Raw genomic sequence first — 24,123 nt, 5'->3', positions numbered from 1 at the left:
ATAATGTATTGTCATGAAAAAATAATTTGTCTCGTAAAATAAAAAATAAGTATTTTAACCGAACGGAGCCTAGTATCAGAATCCGATCAATCTCCTATACAATCTAGCCAGTCAAACAATGCCTAATTACCTACAAAAGTACCTTCCAAGGTAGTAATAAATGTTGCTCCAGAACCAGTACTGAACCAGCTTCGGTTGGCATGAGCCAAATCAAACTTTCCCAGAGGTTGGAAACAGCTGCCCGGTCAACTCGTACATAAATGAACTCTCAACTAACAACTCCAACCCCAAGCTAGTTATTGGTCCGGTGGTTAAAATCTGAGACTCAGGATTACTCTCTCCCGAGATCTCAGGTTCAAAACCTTCAAAGTGTTATCAACTCCTTTGGAATCGGTCCATATGAAATTTTGCTCCGTCTTTAATTAGGCTCTCTGAAAGTGGGCAGGGTGGGATTGGACTTTCAGGATTAGTTGAGCTGCACGCAAGGTAGCTTGAACACCTGAGCTATTAAAAAAAAAAAAACAGAAGAAAAAGAACTCAACTTACCAATCCACATCTGCATTTGGGTTTGTTACAGTATTTGTTAAGCAGTTTGGCCAACTTCTCCACTTAAGTGAAGTACAAATTATATAAGTATGGTGTTGAAATCTAGTTAAAGTTAGTTGTGGAAGTGCAATTGCAATAATTGAAAGATTGCAAATTCGTCAAACAACAAGTACCGAAAACCCAGTTTGCGATTGAGCTAGAGTAACCAATTAAAGGGCTTGTAGCCTAGCGGTTATCTCCTGATCGTCCCACAAGGGAGGTCAGGGTTTGAGTCTCGTCAGATGCGTTTAGGATTCAAGATTATGAATAGCTTTTGAATCTCCTGTGGACTAACTAACTAATTTTTCCGCTAACCATCCACTGATGTATACAATATCGGCAGATGGGAAAAAAAATTTGAGCTAGACTGCTAGAGTGTGATAGTTTGGTGGTGGTTGAACAAATGGGGGTGTGAGTGATTAATGGTTACAATGTCAAATAAACTTCAGTTGCCCAACAGGTCATCAGTTACCTCAACAAGACATGAATTTGTTTGAGTAAGAAAAGCTGATAGATTCCTTAAAACCTTTGATTAGGTGAACCTAATCATGATTAATTAGTAAGGATAGTTCTGTGTTGGCCTTTTTCCTCTTCGGTTTTCTAGGATAATCTTTGTTTGAAGTTTAGCTTTCCATAGTTTAAGAACCGTTACCTTTTTCCTCGAGTTCTTTACCTATAGATAATTTAGAAGATCAGTCTATATAGGCTTTGTCAGTTCGTCCCGATATAAAATGTCACCCTCTTCTCGTCTAGGGGATGTCGTTAATTTTGATCCAATTATCGATCCTCTTAAGATAGTTGGGCAAACAAATAGGGACGGGAGGAGTTTTTTCCAATACGGATCATGAGGTCCCCCACCCCCCTTGTAAAGCTATTCAAATGAAAGCTTATTTCTGGACCTAATGAGAAAGGGACCATGATTATTTGGAGATGACACCAAAAGGTTTCATAGTACTTCTTAAAACGTAAAGATAAAAAAGGCTAAACAATATTAAACTATGACACCACTTTATTTTCAGTCTAAAAAAAATCTTAAATAAGGATAAATACGACCTACTATAAAACGAAACGGGCAGATTTTTTGAAACGGGCTATCAAGTCGGGTTGGAAGGTGATCAATTACGTTTAGGCTCTGTTTTCGCTTGTCAAAAAATTGATGCAGGAAAATTATTTTCGAGAAAATTTTAGTGAAATGAAGTAAAAGCAAAAGGAAAAAGTAATCTTCCACATCTGTTCATTTGATAGAAGAAATTTGTGAAAGAAAAAGAAAGAAAGCAATGGTTTAATTGCACTCGAAACTAATACAAAAATAAAATTCCTGCCAAATCTTGTGTTTTTTGTAGGATGAGTTTTGAAGAAAAACTAATCCTAATGAGAAACTCAGAGACGTGGATATATCCCACAACTTCTTGTTAATCGAACACTTAAAAATGTAGAAAAGTAAGGCATTCCCCTAATTTCTTTGAGGAGTAGTACGGTTTAGGAAATCCAGTACATAAAATTGTCCATAAATCCGGACCGTTAATTTGTTTTCATAGACAGTTTCATGTACTGGATTTTCTGGATCCTAATGCTTTTGAATTTCCTTTCCTTTTCTTGCAAATGAAGTGATACAAATATTCTCTTTCATTTTCATGGCCAGGGCCATGGCCAACCAATTGTTGTGAAGGCCCAGATAAGGTCCCTCTGGCCCGAATTTGGGATATGCATTGCAAATGACATTTCATGAATATCGTATCTGGCATTCTCATCCAGAGCATTACGGGGGGAAAAAAAAAATTTAAATCACAATGTGTGCATCACAAAAAACAATTAAACACGTCAGTATATCATAGATAATCATAACGAAAACTAGAAGGGCCAGGAAAATTGGGGGACCGATTTCCTCTGTCTCGAAAATTCTTGTGTTTTTGTGCAGATGGGTTTTTCGGCTGTTGGACTGTGTGTCTTTCTTTTTATGTCTTAAATCCAATAGCCGAAAAACCTCCCGGCACAGGGATTTTCGACATCGAAGATCCTGCCTCGGAAAATTGAGAGAATTTGGTCTCGACGGATAATGGAATGATGTACATCCGAAAATGAAAAATCCATGCTTATTGTTGTGGCACTCTCAATCCAAAAAATCAGGACATTAAAAAAATCGACATTGTCTCAAGTGTGCATCACAGATAAATTGGTATAAAGAAGATAAGCAGAAAATGATTTGGCAAGATTACGTACTTGCGGTGCATGGAAGCAAATTCAAAGATTTTGGTCTTAAAGGAAAAGATAGATAATATTTTAATGGGGGGGTCCCAAAGGTGATGTGGTATTCGATCTCATCTTTTTTTTTTTTTTTTTATCCGCTATTCGATCTCATCTTGGTCTTTAATCTTTATGTGGGTATAAGGAGAGAAGATGATGATAATCACATAATATTAATGGGTACCAAAACTCCAATGAGTTGGCCGGATAGTTAAGGCCTAAATTATAGAGATTTGTTCCCTCCTAAAGTCTCAGGTTTGAAACCTCATAGGTGCCGTCAATTGATTTGAAGCCATTCCATACAAAGCAATCGCTCTGGCTTTAATTGGGTTCCCCGTAAATGGGCTGTGGGATTGAGTCTCCAAAATTAATCGAAATGCACGTAAAGTTGGACAAGACACAAGGGTTATCAAAGACATGTTAATACCAAAAGATATAAACAAATTGAGCTTTAATTTGGTCCACTCAAATCCAACTAATTTAATTATTTGGTCGCGTCGCTCAAAACTATTTCCTAATTTTTTGAGTGGGAAATTCGATATTTTTAAAATAAAAAAAATTGGGGATCTTTTTCAATTTGATTCCCGGTTTAAAACAAACAAGATTTCCAAAAAAAAATAAAAAATTGCTGGTTTTCTTTATAAAAAAAAAGGGTAAATACTTCAAAACACACAAAACTCTGATTGAAAAGCATGCATCATGCATGCATGCATTTTGGCTTTTCTTGTTTATAAACCAAAATGGGCTTTTCAGATGATATGGAAACGTGAGGTTTTAAAACTTTCTGGTCATAGTGGGTCCGATCCGACCCATCAATATTTGTCATGTTAGAGACCGAACATAAGTAGATGACCCAATCCATTTGGGTAATTCACCAACTAAAATCGTTAGAGAGGACAAAATTCCACTATGTGGACCCTCCGAAGGATAGACACAAATGGAAACGTGTCAAGATTAACTTTCTACAGTACCACTACTTTACTATATATGTAAATAAAAATAAAATTAGCTAGCTTAATTGATCAATGATTAATCTTTTTCATCAAAAAAGAAATAACAATCTTCCACCTTCTCAAAAGAAAGGTCCCAAGGGGAGCAGGTTTGGGGTTCAGGGTTATGAATATCCTCTGAACACCTCGTTGACTAACATATTAACATCCCACTGATCCCGTTGCTGTATACCGTATGACTAAAATAAATAAATAAATCGAAAGGTCCCAATGAGTCAAATCGATCTCATAGAGGAAAAACATTATTGTTGTTATAGGTTTGTAGACGTCTCAGCAATCGATGGTTTGAATCTTAATCCGAGCAACGGACGGTTTGAATTTTTATGCGCTTGGATTAGATTCGAGCCGTTTGTGCCGAAAGGAACGGCTGCTTGGCAGCATCTCCCATTCCCTTTATATGAAGTAATTTTTTAAATTGTTGCGGACTGTTATGTTATATTAATGCAATATCCTGTTATTATTAGGGTGTGTGTATATATATATCCAATGTCCCGTTATTTTATATTGGACGTGGCATTCTCATCTTTATGTAACATGGGAAACAAATAAAAACAGAAAAATAAGTCAATTCAACAAAGATCATGAGCTGTTCAAAAAAAAACAAAGATCATGAGGAAAATTGGAAGGTTAGGTTGCATAAAGGCAAATTGAACGAATTTGGTCATAACTGAAAACGAATTCATGTAGATTCATGCATGCTTTTGATTTATTTTTTGTTTTGAACAGCCACATTTTTTTATTAATCAATTATAATAGGTACAAAATTAAAATGAGCAAGAGCACAACAAAATATTATATGCTACTCGAGCCCCCAAGAGGCTTTGCTTTAAACGTGGCTTTCTCATCCAAAAAACCGACATTTAATTACATACAATAATAAATGATAAATTCACATTTTTTGGGGTCATTTTTTCGACATTCACACCTTTTTTTTCATCTTTTAGTGAAAAAAATACATACACTTTCAAAACTGAAAAACAAAAAAGAGAGTGTGAAAATCGCTCTCGTTTTTTTATATCGACAATAACTTCACCACGGAAGCAAATTGATAAATTTTGGTCTTAAGGAAAATAGAGATCGATATACTGCTAGGTCCCAAATCAAGAAGTTGATGTGGCATTCGGATCTTATAGTATTGAAATGGCTTGGGAGTGATATTCATAATCACGTAGTAATTGTTAGGTCCCAATCAAGAAGTTGATGTGGCATTCGACTCTTTAGTTTTTGTATAGCTGGGAGCTTAATTAGTCACATAATTCTTCAAAATAGCTTATGCTCATGCTTTCAATTCTCGTTTTGCGCTCGCGCTTTTAATCCTCACATTTACGAATTTTAACTGTCTTGGAAATTTTTGAGAGACGTTTTTGCGCTTGCACTCTTACACCACTCTTTATGTGACTTAGCTTTGGTGTGATGATAATCAAATAATTGGGACAATCTTAATTTGGGCAAGTTGGTCACGATTCACGATCGAAATTGTTCTTCTTTTAAATCCCGTAGAAATACTATCAACATCCAAACAATTACTCCTAGTATGGATGGGGATTTCGATAAGTATAGTTTAATAGTAGTGGTTTTTACCTTTAAAACTCGTTAAGTTTAAGGAGTATCCCTAGCTACCATACGAGAAATTTTTCAGTGCTGGATAGGTACCAGGTGATGCCCGCTCGGCATCCGGGCCGTTTATTTTGGTTTTGGATGGCTCGGATTTGGAGAGAGATAAATGAGAGAGAAAGAGGAGTGAGAGAAGAGAGTGGGTTTCAATCTGAACCGTCCAACACACTTTTGAATAGTCCGAATAGGCCGAACGGACACCACGTCGGCACGGCCATGTGGTACCCACACGAGACCCAAAAATTTGTCCTACGGTACAGGTTACCCAACAATTGATTGAGCTAAAGTTGCTTGCAGCCGTAACTCTGATGATCAAAAGTAATCGCAAGCGGTTGGTCTGGTGGTGAAGACCTGGATTTTAGGATTTTGTTTCATCCCTTTAAAATCTTTCAAGGGTTATTATCTCATTTGGAGTCGATCTATATAGAGTTTTGCTTTGACTTTAGACAGTGGGATTGAACTCTTAAAATTAATCAAGGTGTATATAAGCTGATCTAAATACCTGGGTTATCAAAAACTCTTATGAAAACCGTAATTATTTAGTAGTCTAAGAGCACAGCCGGATGACTTCAGAACTACATGTTTACATGAGGTCCATACACTTAATTTTGGGACATACAAAGATTTTTTTATTTTTTTTAATAACCGAGGAACAGTCCCACAGCCGAGTCACAATTGGACCCGACTGTGCAATCCATACCTCGGGGGAACTAGTGCGGCCACGCTAGTCACGGCCCCCCACTTACTATCAGGGTACTCATCCAATGGAGACTCGAACCCCTAACCAAAAAAAATACTTCCAAAATCAATCATTCGTCCTTGCAACTGGGGCAACCCCAGATGTTTTGTGTTCGAGTGTTCCATAGCACCAAATTTTATACCGATGAAAAGCGTGCATTTTGCTTTTGCTTCTTTGTAAAGCTACTGCCTTCTAGATTAGGATATACAGTGTAAAGATGCTTACGTACGTGACGGTCTATAACTTTAATATGTATATGGTGGGTCCGACCCATCAACATGGACACATATAAAAAGAACTGGGGGAAGCTGCTGTGCAGCTTCGTGCTGTACAGCATGCTGCGAACCCTCTGGCGATGCCTGCAAGGCATCGGTCCGGCGATCGGAGACGTTCATCACGTAGAGCTTGTCGAGTTCTACATGTGCGCCAAAAATCAGCTCGATCAAATATCGATAAGTATCTCATCCAAACACATATAACTTGAAAAAAATGGATTCAGTGGTTTTGATCCAGTGTTTTGTATCCATTACGATTTTTTTTTCAAATTATATGTATTCCGATGAGGCAATTAAAAATATTTGATCGAGTTGATTTTTGGCGCACACGTAGAACTCGACGAGTTTTACGCGGTGAACGTTTTTGATCGCTGGAACGATGCCAGCGGGTGCGCAGCATGCTCAGCTTCCCCCAGTCCATATAAAAAGGGTTGTCCTTTGGGGTCTTGGCCTGGATATAGAAATGTGTTTCTAGATCTCACGTTAATTAGATTTCCTTTGACAATAATCTTGGGTCTACCTCATCTCCGTGTGTAAGCATGCAAAATTTTTTTGAAAAGAGTTGTAGGAATTAATCTGAGATGCTCGCAAGCTGGCTCGAAACACCCTGTATTAAAGAAAAAACATGGACATGCAATTCAACATAGTAGATGATCCTATCCTATGACTTTGGGGGTAATTCATAGAAAATCAACGGTTGTGAGCTCCAAAGGGACTTCTATCTGAGTGCGGCTATGGGTATCGAAAATGTACAATGGCTTGTGGGGTTTATTTTTGGTCTCATGCGAATAAATTGAACTTTTCATTAATTTTGAAATATGTGTAAGTTATTAATCCAATCTTTAAACTTTTCATTCAGAATTCAAGATCCTAAATTGTGAATGAAACTTGAAAGATTGGATCAACCACTTACACATATTTGTGGTTTGGATTATTTCAAAATTAACCAATGGTTGTTTGCAGCCATTTTCTTTTTCAAAATTAACAACTGATTGAGCTACAGTTGTTTGACACCACAATGAAAAGTAATCCAAGGGGTTGGTCTGGCGGTTAAGGTTGGATTTTTGGCCTTTGCTCTGACTTTAATTGTGCTTATCTTAAGTGAGCGGGGGATTGAACTCTTAAGATTAATCTAAGTGTGTATAAGCTTGTTCAAATACTTTGGATTACAAAAAACTCCTATGAGAACTGTAATTATTCAGTAGTCCAAAAGTACCATCAGATAGTGTTTCGGATCATTCTCAAACTAAACGTCTACATGGGTTTTGATACATTTAATTGTAGGACCTACAAAGATGCGTTCGAGTGGTTCCACAGCACCAAGTTTTAGACTGATAATGAAAAGCGTGAATTCTGCTTTTTGCTTTATAAATTCTTGTAAAGACGATTGATTAGGATATAGTGATATACAGTGGAAAGATGCTTGCGTACGTGATGTTCTATAACTTTAATATGGATATAGTGGGTCCGACCCCCCAACAACATCAACGGGGCCGTACGAACCTTGTTTGTTTGGGGACTCAAATACTCGAAACGCGATTTTTAATAAATTTTATCTATTTATTTTTCTTAATCTATTACTTTTAAAAATCTCTCTCAATACCCCCAAACAAACAAGGCACGGCTTGTCCATTGTGGTATTGGCCTGGATTTACAAATTTATTTCTACCCAAGGTCTAAAGTTATATTTTCTACACTAAAAACTACTAGTATTAATGAACAGTTTGAGTTATTTTAAAATTAATGAACAATTTGAATTATTCATATGGGACTCAAAAATGGCCTCACGTGCTGGTATACATTTTATTGCCCCTAGCGTTCTGCCAATTCTATATGTATCGAAATATGCACCAAAAGAAATGGATGCCTATACAAGAGAAGAAAATTGAATTAATTACCAACCATATAATCTAATATATTATATCGAAATAACAAATGAAGAAGTCAAAGAAGATCAACTTCTTTTTCTGGATCTACATATGGAAGAATAGATCAAGTAGGGAACTTCACAAAAAAAAAAAAAAAATTACTACAGTACGTTTTAGTTGGTTGGGTGAAAAGTCTTCTTGAGCAATTGAAAATTTTGGGATTTGGACGAAAGATGATATATTTTGATCATGGCATTGGACTTAAATTCCATGACAAAAAGGATTCTCTGACCCAATATGATAAACAATTTTATCATGGTCTGGTGATGGTCTGGTGATCATCTGGGGTGGGAGATTAGGTGGGACTTTTTGTCCAAAAAAAAAACGAAAAACACACTTTATGCATACTTAATCCGATTTAGTTAGCTTTAAGTGTATGTCCAAAACGAAAAACACACTTTATGCATACTAATCCGATTTAGTTAGCTTTAAGTGTACAAAGTGTCAACTATTTTGTTGAAGGGGTCTTTGTGCATAGAGACTTCACCTTGGACTCGTTCCGCTAAGGTTCTTATTTTAATTCAAGTTCTTATTTTTGTTGAAAAATAAGTATTTATTTTAGTTAAAAAGAGAAAGACCTAACAAGATTAAACATAAAAAGAAGAAGAAGAGAAACGGCTAACAATTAAAACTGAGGTTCAATAGAATCATGGGCTGAAATCGCGCGATTGATTGGTTTATATTTTGCGTCTCGTATGGGAATCCGTCGCCATCGACCGTAGAGATCGGTTTTTTTTGGCCTAAGCCAAGCGGGTCATCTGATATGAAAAATGAGGTCATGAATTAAAATTGAATTGAGTAATATTTCATTAACTTATTCTCTTCGGGGTTATATTTAGATGCGGTAATTTACTTGAAATATATATGCATAGAATTCGCAGAGGGTTGCAATTTGTATGTACTTGGATATTGGCACTCCTCGTTAAGATACAACAATCTGTATAAAATTGTGCACAACATACGAATGTGACATTGTTCGTCGGGAGTTTTAAAAATATCAGTCTACCGAATCGCCAATAAAACAACATTTTGGCATAGTATCCGCAATATTATCGGGGAGTTGCAGCAACATCCATTAGCGCTCAATTTCAACATCCATCTCGGCAATTAATAGTCTGAACGTCTCGGCAAAACACTTTTGAACGATGAGATTGAGCGATGCTGAATGCTGGTGTCACAACATCCCCCAAGTCCCAATATTATGCGAGTTGTTGTATTGTGGGCAGAACGAATTAAACTATGCAAACCAATGAATTACAGCTCAGCTAACAAAAAATTTTTAATTGTCACAATTTTGACTGTGAAACAGTTTGGTTTAAAAAAGTATTAATTATCACAATTTTGACTGTGAAACAGTATTAAATTTCATAGGCGCTATCAATATGCACGTCTCAGCTTAACAACTCTTCTGTTACATTGACTTATGCAACAGTTTGGTTTTCAAACAATCAATTATCTTTTTAATAGATTTTCCCAGGTATTTTTATAGAGCATTGATTTGATTCCTGTGAAAGACTTCAGCGTTGGAAGACAGAACAGAAGTCCTAAATATATATATATTTTTATTTTTTATAATCGGATGTCCGGACCAGCTTAAGCACAACTCGATTAATTCCGGGGCCCTAAAGAAAACGACCGGGCATATATGACCCCCAGTGGACCCAAAGTTTTGAATGTTCGGCCTCTGTGGAAATAAAACCTATGACCTCATAAAGTAAAGGAGCACTTATTATTTTTTCACAAACACTTGACCGAACCCCTCGGGGTTTATATAAACTTCACTATGGGAACTGACGCCAGTGCATCAATTTAAGAAGCATGTACTTTGATTTCAATGAATTAGTAGTAATTTATTCTTCGAAGGTTCATCCATGGATGATTCAAAGGACTAATTAATAACCATTAAAACAAGTTGCTAACGGTAATTAATTAACACACAATAAAACAACAATTATTCGTGGTTTTTTTTTTTTTTTGGTTACTTCTATAACTTATCAGGTGTCCGTTCCAGCTTAATTACACGCAAGGCGACTAATCTTGGGGACTCGATCCCACCGCTCATTTGCAGGAAGCCTAATTAAAGCCCGAGCATGTCTTTATATGCATGGCTGGCCGCAAAAGAGTTGATAATATCTGAAAGGTTTCGAATCTGAGACCTTAAAAGAGAACAAACTCCTAAGTCCTAAACCTTAACCACTAAGCCAACCCCTAATGTTACTTTTACTTGGTACCAAGAATAATGGAAATGAGTTTTAGTTTGTGAGCTCAGTTGGAATATCTCGTTCCATGTCTCATGTCATAAAACTTGAAGTCCAGTTTTTTGAGTTTATTTATTAGTACACTGATTGCCCGTGCCTATAGGCACTCCCAACAGTAATTTCATATTTTTCTTTTTAATTTGTGTGCATGAACCATTTATCCAAAAATATTCTTAAATATCCAAAACAAAATTTCCTCTTGTTCAACAATATAAGTTCATCTAAATGTGTAATGTTATGTTGATCGAGTAATGCAAAAAAAGAAAAAGAATGCTTTGAATTTTGAATTCTGAATGTTCATCTAGTACTTGTGAGCTCTACATGTATGTGAGGGCTTATAGATGGTGTTGTGTTTGAATGGTTGTATACGCAAACTTTTTGTTAAAGAAATACAAGGAGAGAGATATTTTAGATCAGTAAAAGTTACCAAAAATGTGAGGAGAGAGAGAGAGAGAGAGAGAGAGAGAGAGAGAGAGAGAGAGAGAGAGAGAGAGAGAATTGGTGTTACCACAAAAAAAAAAAAGAAAAAGAAAAAGAAAAATAGATATGGTAAAAAAAAAAGGCAATGATATATGTTTTTCTATTTTGATTATTGTTTTATCACATGACTACAACGTTTACTGAGAAAAAGTGATCAGACAGCTGTAAATGTTGCTTTGGACATTTTTAATAGAGACCGCATTGTTTTTAATATAGATTATTAAAATTGGATATTTGAAGTTGATTGTGACGCGCATAAAGGGTTGGTAGCATAAAGGGTTGGTAGCTATAGGGTTTTTTTTTTATAACCAAAATGCTCATTTTCTTGGAAGAGTAGCAAACACTCGCAAATGGAAATTGAGTGACAAAATAAAAACATGAAAAATTGCTATTAATAATGTAGTTATATACAATAATAAAGGCAGTTATAACAACCACAATTAAATGGAAGGTTAAAGAATGTGACATTTGGCTTTTGCGTCGAAGTTAGTATCATCGAAAGCTTATCTTATTGTACGTCTTGAATTTGTAAGCAAAAATTTCAGTACGAAAAACGAGTATAATTTATTACTTGTTCTTATAACATTATCACGTTATGTTTTGGGGGCTTTTTCGACAACATAGTTGTATAGGTTCAGCAACCGAATGTGCGGCGGAGAAAGCCTGCGAGAGCAAATAATCATTGGAAAAATCCGTAGGGGTATCTGCTTGTCTTTCCTTACCAAACAAGAGTCTTGTCATAATTATAATAATGTGCACGGTATGTACTCCCCCCACAACAAAATTGATAAGGTGGGTCAGATGTAAAGTAGTCAAGATCTAAGAGTTACGGTTTTGTTTCCTCTCGATTCGAAATATTTTAAGTGCTTTCAACTCTTTTGGACTACTTGAATTTTAATCTTTTTATGAGTACTCCGGTATTAATCGAGTTCCTCATGAATAACGATTAAAAAAAGTTTGTAACTTGCGACAAGGTTGGCTCTTTCTATGATTACAATTCAGTTGTTTTTTCGCGAACCTTGATAACAAAGAGAGATATATTTTAGGATTTGTTTGGAACTTATAAAAAAGAAAAGAAAGTCTAATAATTTTCCCTTCCCCTTGTTCGGATGAGAGAGAAAATGGAAAAACATAGTCCAATTAATGTACGATGAAATTTTCTTCTCCCACCTTCCACGAGTTCCAAACGGAGCGTTAGGAAATAAATATTTTGCATATTTAAGAAGCTGCAATTTACATCGACAAGACCCGAAACCATGATAAGCCATAAACAACATTTTCTTAACAAACACTTCCCACATGCTAGTAACTAAAAACCCCCAGCTATTTGAGCTTTACAAAGGAGGAAGGATGGATACAGGATCCTGTAGTACACCCATGCACTATAAGAATACACAATGCGAGTCATATTATATTTTTTGAAATCTAGACCATTCATTGTAGAAAGGATGATTCGAATTGTGCACTACACCCCTGTAATACTACATAATTAGCTATTTCGGGAAGGACAAGATTTGGAGAATACTTTTGTAGATAAGAGAGATAAATATATCTTTCATCTTTCATCATCACAGATGAAATAGAACATTCGTTTGGGGGACTCAAAATCCACGAGTAAGGTCTTCAATAAATTTTCTCTATCTATCTTTCTCCCCTCAGTACTTTTAAAAACCTCCCTCAGAACCCAAAACGAACAAGATCAAAGTTTTGGAAAGATGGTCAAACTTCAACACCCAGCCTTGTTTCATGCCCTTATCTCTTTAAACCAAAATATGGCCTGCATTTTAATTTCAACTTCCACCGATCAACTGACCCGAGTAAAAGAGTAGGCTATCTAACTCCAAAGAAAATCAGCGTTGTAGAGGTAGAAAACCAAGATAGTACTTACCATTTTGATAGACGAATGCATGGGTTAGGTATGGTTTTAATGGACCGGCTCTTGAATAGAAAAACAATAAATATGATGAACGCCTTGTGCACACGAAAAATTGAGAGAACTTTGAATTTTGTTAGATTATTGAATGAAATATAATTTGACATAGGGCTTTGACATCTATTCGTAGATGAAGAATCCTATATTTGGGTATGGTTTTAAGGGACGGGCTCTTAAATAGAAAATAGTAAGTCTAACGGTACAGAAAAAGTGAATAGATTTTGCGTATATATTTTGTGTGGGGCCCGCTACGCGTCCCACACAAATGATCCGAGCCGTCCATTAAATGTAAAACAGTTTTTTAAGGGCCCTCTCAAAAAATCAGTTCAATCCAATACATAAAGATGCTCAATCCAATCATCTAACTTTTGATTTTGATTCCCGGATAATGAAACATTCTATAATTTGATTGAGCATCTATAAGTATCGGATTGAGCTAATTTTTTGCGGAGGCACTTGAAAATTTGTTTTACATTTAATGAACAGCTCGGATCATTTGTATGGGACCCGTAGTGGGCCCCCACACAAAATCTGTACGCAAAATTTGTACACTTTTTCTATACCGTTAGACTTACTGAATAGAAAAACAATGAATATGATGAACGCCTTGTGCACACGAAAAATTGAGAGAACTTTGAATTTTGTTAAATTATTGAATGAAATATAATTTGACATAGGGCTTTGACTTCTATTCGGAGGTGGAGAATCCTATATTTGGCAAAGGATTTGGCTTTTAAGTAGTTGGACACTTTGGAGAAGTTGGCGCACTTCACTTCGGTTGTTCATCTCAATAATCAATGGGCATACTTATATTTTCTTTAAGATTCTTTTAGCACATCTAGTCTATCGAAAACATTTTTGGCCAACTACAATTACACAAACTGCCCTCTCCCGTTTACTTTTAAACTGTAGAGAAGCTAGATTAATTCGTTGGTAAAACTCAAATTGTCTTTTTGTAGCTTGTGAAAGGCTATTCTCACATCTCTGCAGCCTATCTCCGGCTACAAAATGGAAAGTGTCATCCATTTTCATTAGAATTTGATGATGTCAAAGGAATTTCGTCGAATTTCCTAGCGGCTACATCATGACAGGGGTAATTTGTTATGCAACTAGGGAAGTTTGTAATTTCTCAAACGTGAGGGGTCGATCTATAATTTGCAAAAATCTTGAGATTGCTTTGGTAATTTTCCCATTTGCTTAAAAAAAGTGTATAATGATAAAAGGATATTGTGGAAATAAATATGGTATCCTAAATCCCACGACATTCACACCAATAAATTTTTTTGATAGCCTTTACACCAATAAAATTAAGGACATTTATCACGGTTTTTCCTTAGTAATTGTGTCCTACGTCGGCCACCCAGGGATGCTGTCGGGCAACTCCTTGCGAATGGGTACAGAGTGATCGATTCAGCCATTCATCTTGATGCAAACGACTCAAATCGAATTTAAGCGCATACAATCTCATACAAATTTACACCGCTCTGCAAAGAGATGCTTGACAGCATCTCCCATTTCCTACATCGGACTCCCTCCCAACCATAACTTGTACGGTTTCAGATGAGAAATAAAAGGAACTTGACCTCTTTCTCTAGCTACAACAAAAAAAAGGTAAAAACAAACCCCATTTTTGGAGGAAACTTCACTTCCGTTGTGTTTCGTGTACCCAAAGGGTGAGCCCACCAAGAGCTATGAGCCCCACCTTCCTTAATCTTTAAAAGCAGTTGCTCAACTCCCCATTCTCCTCCCCATCAAACCAAAGCCAAGACTCAACCAATCCAATTCTCTCTCTTTCTCGCTCTATCTCTTTACACTTTTGAATACAGTATTTATCAAAAGAAGGGTCAGAAAAGAACTGTCATTCATTCTCTCTCCCTTCTGTTTCCTCTGTTTCTTTTCGCTTAAAAGAATAAAGTGAAGCTTCGGAAACACAGAAAGAGGGCCCCATTTGAGAAACCTGAGCGGAAAGGTTTGATGGGTTCGATGTGGAAAATGCTGAGAATCGAAAGGTTACTGCTACTGTCTGCAGCCTTGTTCTTGTGGGTTTGTTCTTCTTCGGTCACAGCCTCTGTGACTTACGACGGCAAATCCATCCTCATCAATGGCCAAAGAAGGATTCTCATTTCTGGCTCCATTCACTACCCCAGAAGCACCCCTGAGGTAACCCCATTCCCCAAACTCCTCTCTCTCTCTCTCTCTCTCTCTCTCTCTCTCTCTCTGTTATGTGTGTACATTATGTACCGCCCTGTTTATTTGATTCTGCAGAGTCTTCATGCCCTTGTTTCATATGGGTATCTTTTGGTAAAGCATTTGAGAGAGGTTTTTTTGGGATAATAACGGGAGAGATAGATAAAGAGATGAGAGTAATAACAGGAGAGAAAACTTATTGGATACCGTGTTGAGAGGGAGAGAGATGGGTGGTTCTGATCAAAGCATTATTTTCTTTTTGGAAATTCATTGGGGTTTTGTTTTTTTGATTTATTTTTTTGATTTTTGAGGGGTTTTTTTTTTTTTGATTGGGTTTGTTGCAGATGTGGCCTGATCTTATACAGAAGGCAAAAGATGGAGGACTGGATGTTATTCAGACCTATGTCTTCTGGAATGGGCATGAGCCTTCTCCTGGACAAGTACTGGACAAAACAAACCATTTTTCCCAACAATGATACGTACACTTCTACCGACCACACCTCTCTTACTTATGTGTCGGCCCAGTCCAATATATTTAATTGTAGAGTCGGCCCCACACATATGTGAGAGAGGCGTGGTTGGAAGGAGTGGACGTAGACTTATTGTTTTTTATTGGAAATTGGAATTGCTGAATTGGGATTTGAGAAGTTTAACAAATATTTTGTTCTGTATTGATTTCCAGTATTATTTTGAGGGGAGGTTTGATCTGGTGCGGTTCATCAAAGTAGTGCAACAAGCAGGCCTTTATGTTCATCTCCGGATTGGCCCCTTCGTTTGTGCTGAATGGAACTTTGGGTAATCAATCCGTCAATATGAGTAGATTTTATATATAGCCTAGGTGGAATAAATTTATTCGTGCTTTAAATGGGCCCCGTTAGTGGACGAAGAAATTGATTTCCTAAGAAATTTGTTGGGATGCATGTAAGCTTGCTGGACACGAGAGTTATCAAAAAAACGTGTATTGTAAATGTAGTGATATATTGTGTCATTCATAACTGTTAATTTTGAGTGGGACTTTTGCAAAGAATCTTCTAGAGCACTGTGTTATCTCATCCGTCCAAAAATATTTTTAATGGTTTGATTCCGTTGGAAGTTTCTTCTAGGGACGAAACCATTCTCCGACTGGTTAATTATTGAGATGAGATTGCAAAGCTTTCTCTGAATGTAGAGAAGCCGGATCCTTTCGCAAAATTGTCTCTGTCTATGCAACAGATTTTATGTTTAATTGAATAGGCCCCTGACCCTCTGTTTCTGCTCTGTTTTAAAACAGGGGATTTCCTGTTTGGCTGAAGTATGTTCCTGGAATTAAATTTAGAACAGACAATGAACCTTTTAAGGTTTGTCATCTGATATTGACTGTCATATTTTTCTTCTGCTTCATCATTCACTAATTTACTGAATCGTGATTCCCATTCGACTTCGTTAAAAGGCGGCGATGCAAAAATTCACGACAAAAATCGTCAACATGATGAAGTCCGAAAAGTTGTTTGAAAATCAGGGAGGTCCAATTATCATGTCACAGGTTAGAAAATTACCTCATCCCGGTCTTTACTCCCTTCTAGAAATGCTTACTTTTACTGATCATTATTCCTTTTCGAAAATTCGCCCCTCAACCCATACATCGTCACATCTCTACTTTGTTCTTTTTTTCAAATCCAAATGACAGATAGAGAACGAATACGGACCGGTGGAATGGGAAATCGGTGCTCCGGGCAAGGCTTATACGAAATGGGCGGCAGATATGGCTGTGAGACTAGGCACCGGTGTTCCGTGGATTATGTGCAAACAAGAGGATGCTCCTGATCCGATAGTAAGTGGACCCGGGACCCTGTAGTGTAGGGATAACTCTTCCGATTCTTGACCGTTTTTTCAGTTTACTTTTGTTGGTGGGGTCATTTTCCCTTTTTAGTAATTTTGTTTTCTTGCATATATTTGTGCCCAGCCTCCTTTGGTTGACTTATTGGAACATTGTGTAGGGGTATTTGAATAAAATGGTTTATTTCTCGTAGGGTTATGCTAAATTCAGTTATTGTGGGTCCCATTTATTACCTGTTCAAGATTTTAATTTCTATACCATTTTCTCTAGGTCTAGAGTAGAGAAAACCTAGTAATAGTGGCTGACAGAAGGGGGTGCGGGCGGGCGCCACGACACCTCCAAACTTTTGTATAAACTACAACGTTATTTTTTACTCACGTATCCGTCCAATTTACGTGCACCTTGACTAATCCTAGAAGCCCAATCGACGATATTAGCCCCTTTAAAATCTTGCTGACTTCAGTTTAGCCCCTTCAAAATTTAGACTTGTTTTACTATAGCCCCTCAAAATACTCTACCAGCCCTTTTGGCTGCCCAGGTGAGAAAGGGAAAGAAAGGGGAGTGGTCTCCCTTATTAGTGAGAGAAGAAAAGAAAGGGGTGTGATTTCTCACCAACCCATCCAAATACACGTGAGAAATCAAACTCTCACTCCCATCTTCGGCGACTGGTCTCTTCTCCGGTGACTCTCCGGCGACCAAGAACTCTCCTGTCTCTTCTCCGGTGACCGCACAGCCACTGGTCCGACGACGAAAAGATGCCATCGTAGCCCGCACGCGCTGCCGGAAGTTGAGCTTGTGAGATCTACTCTCACCCATGCTCCCCACTCGCCTCTCTCTTCTCCTTTCTCACAGAATCGCGCCAAAAGTGGTGAGAAACAAAAACGGGCTTTGATGGGGCTCTCGTCTCCTGCCCTTCCTCACCCTCTCTCACCTTGTGGATCATCCAAATGGAGGAGAGATTGAGTTCTCCCTCCTTCCCCTTTCTTTTCTCCCGAAATCGCTCAATCCAAACGAGCTATAAATGTTTTTGCATTGAGCTGGATGAGCCCCGTCTTTACGAAATTCCTGCATCCACCTGGTTGTTATATTGTCAATTTAGTACTGAAGGGGATAATAGATCTCTCAGATAATCCCTATTATTGGTCATTATGCAGATAGATACTTGCAATGGTTTTTACTGTGAAGGCTTCAAACCAAACAAGGACTATAAACCAAAAATGTGGACTGAAGCCTGGACTGGCTGGTAAGTCACACTGATGTTGCCAATATGACCAGTTTTCCATTTTTCATCTTTTTTTTTATTTTATTTCTTTTCCTTTCCAGATTACATATTTTTTTTATTTCTTGTAATTTTATTTTTCTCATCTTTGTTTGACCCCCAGGTATACAGAATTTGGTGGTCCAATTCCATATAGACCTGCTGAAGACTTGGCATTTTCAGTGGCAAGGTTTATACAAAATAACGGTTCATTCATTAATTACTATATGGTAAGGAAATTCCTGATCGTATTTCTTTAGACAAATAATTCATCCAATGTATCAAGATCTTTTCAAGAGTTAAGGATAATCTTCGGGTTCTCAATTTTGCTATTTTCGCACCAGTACCATGGAGGAACGAATTTTGGCCGGACAGCAGCTGGTCTCTTCATTGCGACTAGCTATGATTATGATGCTCCTATTGACGAATATGGTATGCATATAGAATGCAACACTCCTTGGCTAGTGCTGAGTTTTTTCCTTTGAATCACCAGCTTTTTTCAAGTAACTAAGAGTTTTATTAAGCAAAAATTTTATGATTTTTCTGTTCAATGTTGAATGTGATATCACCAGCATGATTATCTAAATCTTTCTTTTATATTTGTTGCGTTATTTCTGGTGCAAACTCTGATGATCTTGACGTTTTCTATGGCAAAAAATTGATGATATTGAAGGATTACTAAGGGAACCAAAGTGGGGACATTTGAGAGATTTGCATAAAGCAATCAAGCTAAGTGAACCAGCTTTAGTTTCCGCGTATCCCACAGTGACTTGGCCTGGAAAAAATCTGGAGGTAGATTTGATTATTCAATGTATCTATGCCTGTTAACAGAACCTACTCATCACTCTTTTGACATACCTAGCAATATCTCTAATTGTTTGTTATTTCTAGGTTCATGTGTTTCAGTCAAAGTCTGCTTGTGCTGCATTCCTTGCAAACTATGACACCAATTCTGCCGCGAAAATCACCTTTCAGAATAAGCAATATGATCTGCCGCCTTGGTCGGTCAGCATTCTCCCCGACTGCAAGAATGCAGTTTTCAACACTGCGAGGGTATGGAAAAAGACTCTTCCATCCACTATAATGAAACAAAATCATAATTTTGGATTTTTAAATCGGGAAGAAACTTATTTTTGACGGCAGAACCGCAGAAGGTTATGCTGTATCCAATCTACCTCTCCCTGACATAACTGGGCTTACAAATTCTAGAGTTTTGTTATCTCCTTTTAAAAGTTTCCTAAAATAGGGTTTGAGATTAGTTTTGTGTTTCTTTTGCAGGTTAGCTCTCAAATTTCACAGATGAAGATGACACCTGCGAGTAGTGGAGCTTTCTCTTGGCAGTCATACAGTGATGAAGCTGTCTCTGCGGATGATTCAGACACATATGCAGCAAATGGGCTGCTTGAGCAAATAAAAGTCACAAGAGATGCTTCGGACTATTTGTGGTACCTAATCAAGTGAGTATTGTTTTCTCATACACTTCATTATCCTCTTTCCTTATTGAGCCATACTTTGGTTGCACCCTTTTAAAAGTATTCATCGTAGCCTATTTGGAAACTTGGAACTTATTTTCTTTGCCCGTGTAACTTCTCTCGTTCCAGCGTGAATATACAACCCAATGAGGGATTTTTGAAGAATGGACAGGGCCCTGTTCTGACGGTAATGTCAGCTGGTCATGCTTTGCACGTTTTCATCAATGGGCAATTATCAGGTAGCTGGACTTGTTTAGCACATTCCTCAGATAATAGAAAAAAGAACTTCCATAGAATAAGCTTTACTTTTTCATCCCAATTTAGGATCCTCTTACGGGGCGCTAGAGAACCCAAAACTGACATTTAGCAACAATGTGAAGTTGAGAGCTGGAATTAACAAGATTTCTCTATTAAGCGTTGCTGTTGGTCTTCCGGTTAGTTCTTGCCTTCTAACAAAAGTTCGTGTTCTTTGGATGTTAATCATATACTATAGGACTAATTATCATACCGTTTACTTTCAGAATGTTGGTGTGCATTATGAGACGTGGAATACTGGGGTTCTTGGTCCGGTTACATTGAAGGGTCTGAATGAGGGGACGAGAGACTTGACAAATCAAAAGTGGTCCTACAAGGTTTGTTTTCATGATATTTTTCTGCTCCCGTTTTCTTTTGCTAGACTGCATGCATTCAAGGTAAAGTAGCAAGCAATTACGGAATTTGAAAAACCTCTTATGTGTTTCTGGATCTTGGATTTGTGATGGGAAAAGAAGACAAAGGATTATACTTCATTTTCTTTTCCCATAAGATGAATAGAACCCCCAGGTTTTGCTTTCCCTCCACGAATTCCTCTACAAATCTGACATTCAAACCCAACCTCAAAGTAGATTGGCAAAGCCAACAATAGTGAGATATCATAAAGGTTAAAGCCTAATATGGAGAAATAAGCACACGTATTTCATAAATAAGCAGTCAATAAAATGGAGCTTTTTCGATTATTTTGAGGTAGTCTAAAGTTATACTGGTAAAACCGGTAATAATCAGCTTATATTTACGAAATATATGCAGGTTGGTCTTAAAGGTGAAGGTTTAAATCTAAATACACTGAGTGGAAGTTCCTCTGTTGAATGGGTAGAGGGATCATTATTGGCTCAAAAGCAACCCCTCACATGGTACAAGGTAATAACCCTCCAAATAGCCCAATAATGCCTTGGTGGCCTTCTACAATTTCTGTCGGTATGCAAGCGAATTCATATAACTGTGTTTAATCCATCTCATAATCGTTACAGACTACATTCAATGCACCGGGAGGAAACGGTCCATTAGCTTTGGATATGAGCAGCATGGGGAAAGGTCAAGTGTGGATAAATGGTGAAAGCATTGGACGCCATTGGCCTGGATACATAGCACGTGGTAACTGTGGCAGCTGTAGCTATGCTGGAACTTTTAACGAGAAGAAATGCCAAAGTAATTGTGGAGAATCCTCCCAGAGATGGTAAGGAAAGTTCTTGATCATAAGAAACATGATCAACAATTAAAACTCTTATACGAAAATCCATTACGGATGATGTGGCGATGATATATTGTGGTTGTAAACGCCAATGGTGGTGGTTTTTGTTCATTGCAGGTACCATGTTCCACGCTCGTGGCTGAAACCGAGTGGGAATTTCTTAGTTGTACTGGAAGAATGGGGTGGTGAACCGACTGGGATTTCATTGGTTAGAAGAACAAGTGGAAGTGTTTGTGCTGATATTTATGAAGGTCAGCCAACAACCAAGAACTGGCATTTGCTAGCCTCTGGAAAAGTTGATAAAGTGCAACCAAAAGCCCAATTGTCCTGTGCACAGGGGCAGAAAATCTCTCAAATTAAGTTTGCTAGCTATGGACTGCCACAAGGAACTTGTGGAAGCTTTCGCGAGGGAAGCTGTCACGCTCACAAGTCGTATGATGCACTTGAAAAGGTATATCCTGGAAACTCATAGCTAGCAAGTTTCGTATCGGTTTTGTTTTCTGTTTTCGTTTGCATTTTTAGGGACGACATGAAAAACTTGGTTGGCCAAGTATTTTCAGGAGAATTTTTCTGTAAATAACCACTCTTCAGATAACCTGGCGTTATCTGGAAACTATATGCATTTTTGTCGCAAAGAAAATATAAACGCTATCGAACTTTTCTAAGGCTATCAAAGAAAGTGATCCTCAGCTGTCATTTTTTATTTTTCATATTTTACTTGTGAATTTCCTACTCTAATTATCACAATCACGTTCCGCAGAATTGCATTGGGCAGCAATCTTGTTCAGTTAGCGTAGCTCCCGAAGTTTTTGGAGGAGATCCATGTCCGGATACCTCAAAGAAGCTATCAGTTGAGGCTATCTGCAACTGAAATCTTTAAGCGCCAATATATTATAGTTCATAAAGTCCAGGATGATTCGTCTGCATTGCGAAATTTTTTGTGTTTCTTTCGGTTGCGAAAATTACTCATTTCAGGTTTCCAAGGCCACTGATGTGGTTGCGTTGGAGTCTAAGTTCAACTGTACAGTCATATTATACAAAGTTTGGCCAATAGAGTCTGAAGGTGTGATTGCCGATAAGCTTCATGTGAATCGAAACAAGATGCTATTGTTCAATCGCGCCTCATACAGTATACAAAGGGGGAAGGGGAAAAATAGAACTAAGTTCTATGGCTTATTAGTTAGCAGAAGTTTAGGTTATAAAGTGTTCAGCTTCTTGATGAACAATTCTCAGGGATGTTGTTCCTTCGTTTTCCTTCGTGAAAACAAATAAATGATATTGCAATATTCAGTGCAGCCTCTCTCTCTCTCTCTCTCAGACAAGAGAAGAATAGAATCAATAATACATCTTGGAACACTGAAGTACAAATTTTTCTTGATGTCTCCATTTGAAACACCATGCTGCTATTGTGACCATTTGAAAAGGTAGATGTGATGTCAAATTCTATAAAAGACTTCAATAAAACTTTTCCTAACGTCAATTGGTTTAAGGAAGGATGGCGACATGTAGACCAGAAACAAAGTACCTATCAACAAAAGTTACTACAATTGAAAACTTGGAACTCTTTAACACTTCAGTTTCCATAAATATCAGCGCAGGCCCAGATTAATTCTGTAGAATCAAGGCTAGAAATTCCACAACAAAAGTGCTATCTTCCTCACAAGAATTGAATGAAGACAAAACAGCTACAATTGTCTTGACCAAATATTCAGTAATCGAATCCAACACCAAAGAAACAATCACCAACTCAACACACTAAAACCATAGACTTTCGGAACCCTAACAATCAAATACCTAAACAATTGTACTCAACACTTTAAAGCTACTAACTTCATATACCCTTGATGGATTTGTGAAGCCTGATTTGATTTGGCTTGCGCTTCGTTGATTGTTCGAGGTACAATGCCTCATGGCTAGGCTCGGGTCAGCGTTCCCAAAACCTAAACAGAGATATTGCGGTAATTGGTGATTTAAACCTAGGTTACACTCCAATACTTGTTATAAGCAGGAACCGATGTAACATACTCTTTTTCTTCATTCGATACGGTGTGAGGCGTGGATGTACTCAACAAACTATTGGAAAACCACGTAAATTTTCTGTGTCTTGCATTCTGGTTTTCTGTTCTTGATTATTCTTCGCGTGTCGTGTGTTTGTTAGTTCGGATATGCCAAGAGAGTGCAGTGACCAAAACCCTAACCCTGGACGCAGAAACCCAGGGATTCTGGACCTTGATTTTCGGCCGTTGAATCTAAATTATGGAATTGTACGAAGAATCTAATCGGCGGGAGAGGATTGAGGATGCCATTGTCCCCGCCATAATGTTGGAATTCAAAGCGTTCTCAATGGGCCTGCTTCGCCTTGGAGCTTGGTTCTCTCGAAGCCCATTGTTGAGGCCTAATGTGTTGATTTGATTGGGCTTACTCAATTGGGCTTTTATTGCCTAATGTGTAGATTTGATTGGGCTTACTCGATTGGGATTTTTAGTTCAATTTAGCCATAGAAGCTTTAAACATGGCCCAAACAAAATGGGCTGAAGATTCTTGAATCCAACTCCGTTCTCAATCAAAATTGATGAAGTTATTAATAAAAACTGCCAAGATATAAAGGTTTGATTGGCCTGTTTGTGATAGCTAACGTTCTGATCATAAAGGGTAGCTCTTAATTTCTTGGTGAATCGCTTCGCGCAAGACGTTGTTTAGGACCAACGAACGGGTCACGAGACAAGCGGAGGGAGCTATTCCATTCCCCCCATTCCGTGAGACTCTTCAACGGTACATAAATCTTAAGTAGCGGTCTTGCCCCGTCCCGCCCCGCCC

General features: G+C 37.7%; 2 protein-coding genes across 2 annotated transcripts in view; both read left to right on the top strand.

Moving 5' to 3' along the window:
- LOC131326644 (mechanosensitive ion channel protein 1, mitochondrial-like) overlaps window positions 1-24,123 on the top strand; it is a 44,516-nt gene that overhangs the window by 11,527 nt on the left and 8,866 nt on the right. The gene's annotated exons all lie outside the window — the stretch shown is intronic.
- LOC131326635 (beta-galactosidase-like) lies at window positions 14,816-22,601 on the top strand. Its single transcript, XM_058359485.1, has 19 exons — window positions 14,816-15,226; window positions 15,598-15,693; window positions 15,936-16,048; window positions 16,524-16,590; window positions 16,683-16,775; window positions 16,920-17,063; window positions 18,224-18,312; window positions 18,452-18,557; window positions 18,672-18,759; window positions 19,001-19,119; window positions 19,219-19,380; window positions 19,606-19,784; window positions 19,929-20,038; window positions 20,124-20,233; window positions 20,321-20,431; window positions 20,865-20,975; window positions 21,086-21,291; window positions 21,424-21,757; window positions 22,067-22,601. The coding sequence occupies exons 1-19, from the start codon at window positions 15,041-15,043 to the stop codon at window positions 22,175-22,177; spliced, it is 2,535 nt and encodes an 844-aa protein (XP_058215468.1). The 5' UTR covers window positions 14,816-15,040; the 3' UTR covers window positions 22,178-22,601.

The sequence above is a fragment of the Rhododendron vialii genome, chromosome 5a (assembly GCF_030253575.1).
Source record: "Rhododendron vialii isolate Sample 1 chromosome 5a, ASM3025357v1".
NCBI classification, from domain to species: domain Eukaryota; kingdom Viridiplantae; phylum Streptophyta; class Magnoliopsida; order Ericales; family Ericaceae; genus Rhododendron; species Rhododendron vialii.
The sequence above is the reverse complement of the archived record's forward strand: the minus strand, read 5'-3'. Positions and strand labels throughout refer to the sequence as shown.

Bases quoted from the DNA above. Each gene is read 5' to 3' on its own strand.
- LOC131326635 (XM_058359485.1), top strand. From the start codon at position 15,041: ATGGGTTCGATGTGGAAAATGCTGAGAATCGAAAGGTTACTGCTACTG. The intron at 18,313-18,451 runs GTAAGTCACACT...TTTGACCCCCAG, and splicing joins ACTGAAGCCTGGACTGGCTG to GTATACAGAATTTGGTGGTC. The intron at 21,292-21,423 runs GTAAGGAAAGTT...TGTTCATTGCAG, and splicing joins GGAGAATCCTCCCAGAGATG to GTACCATGTTCCACGCTCGT.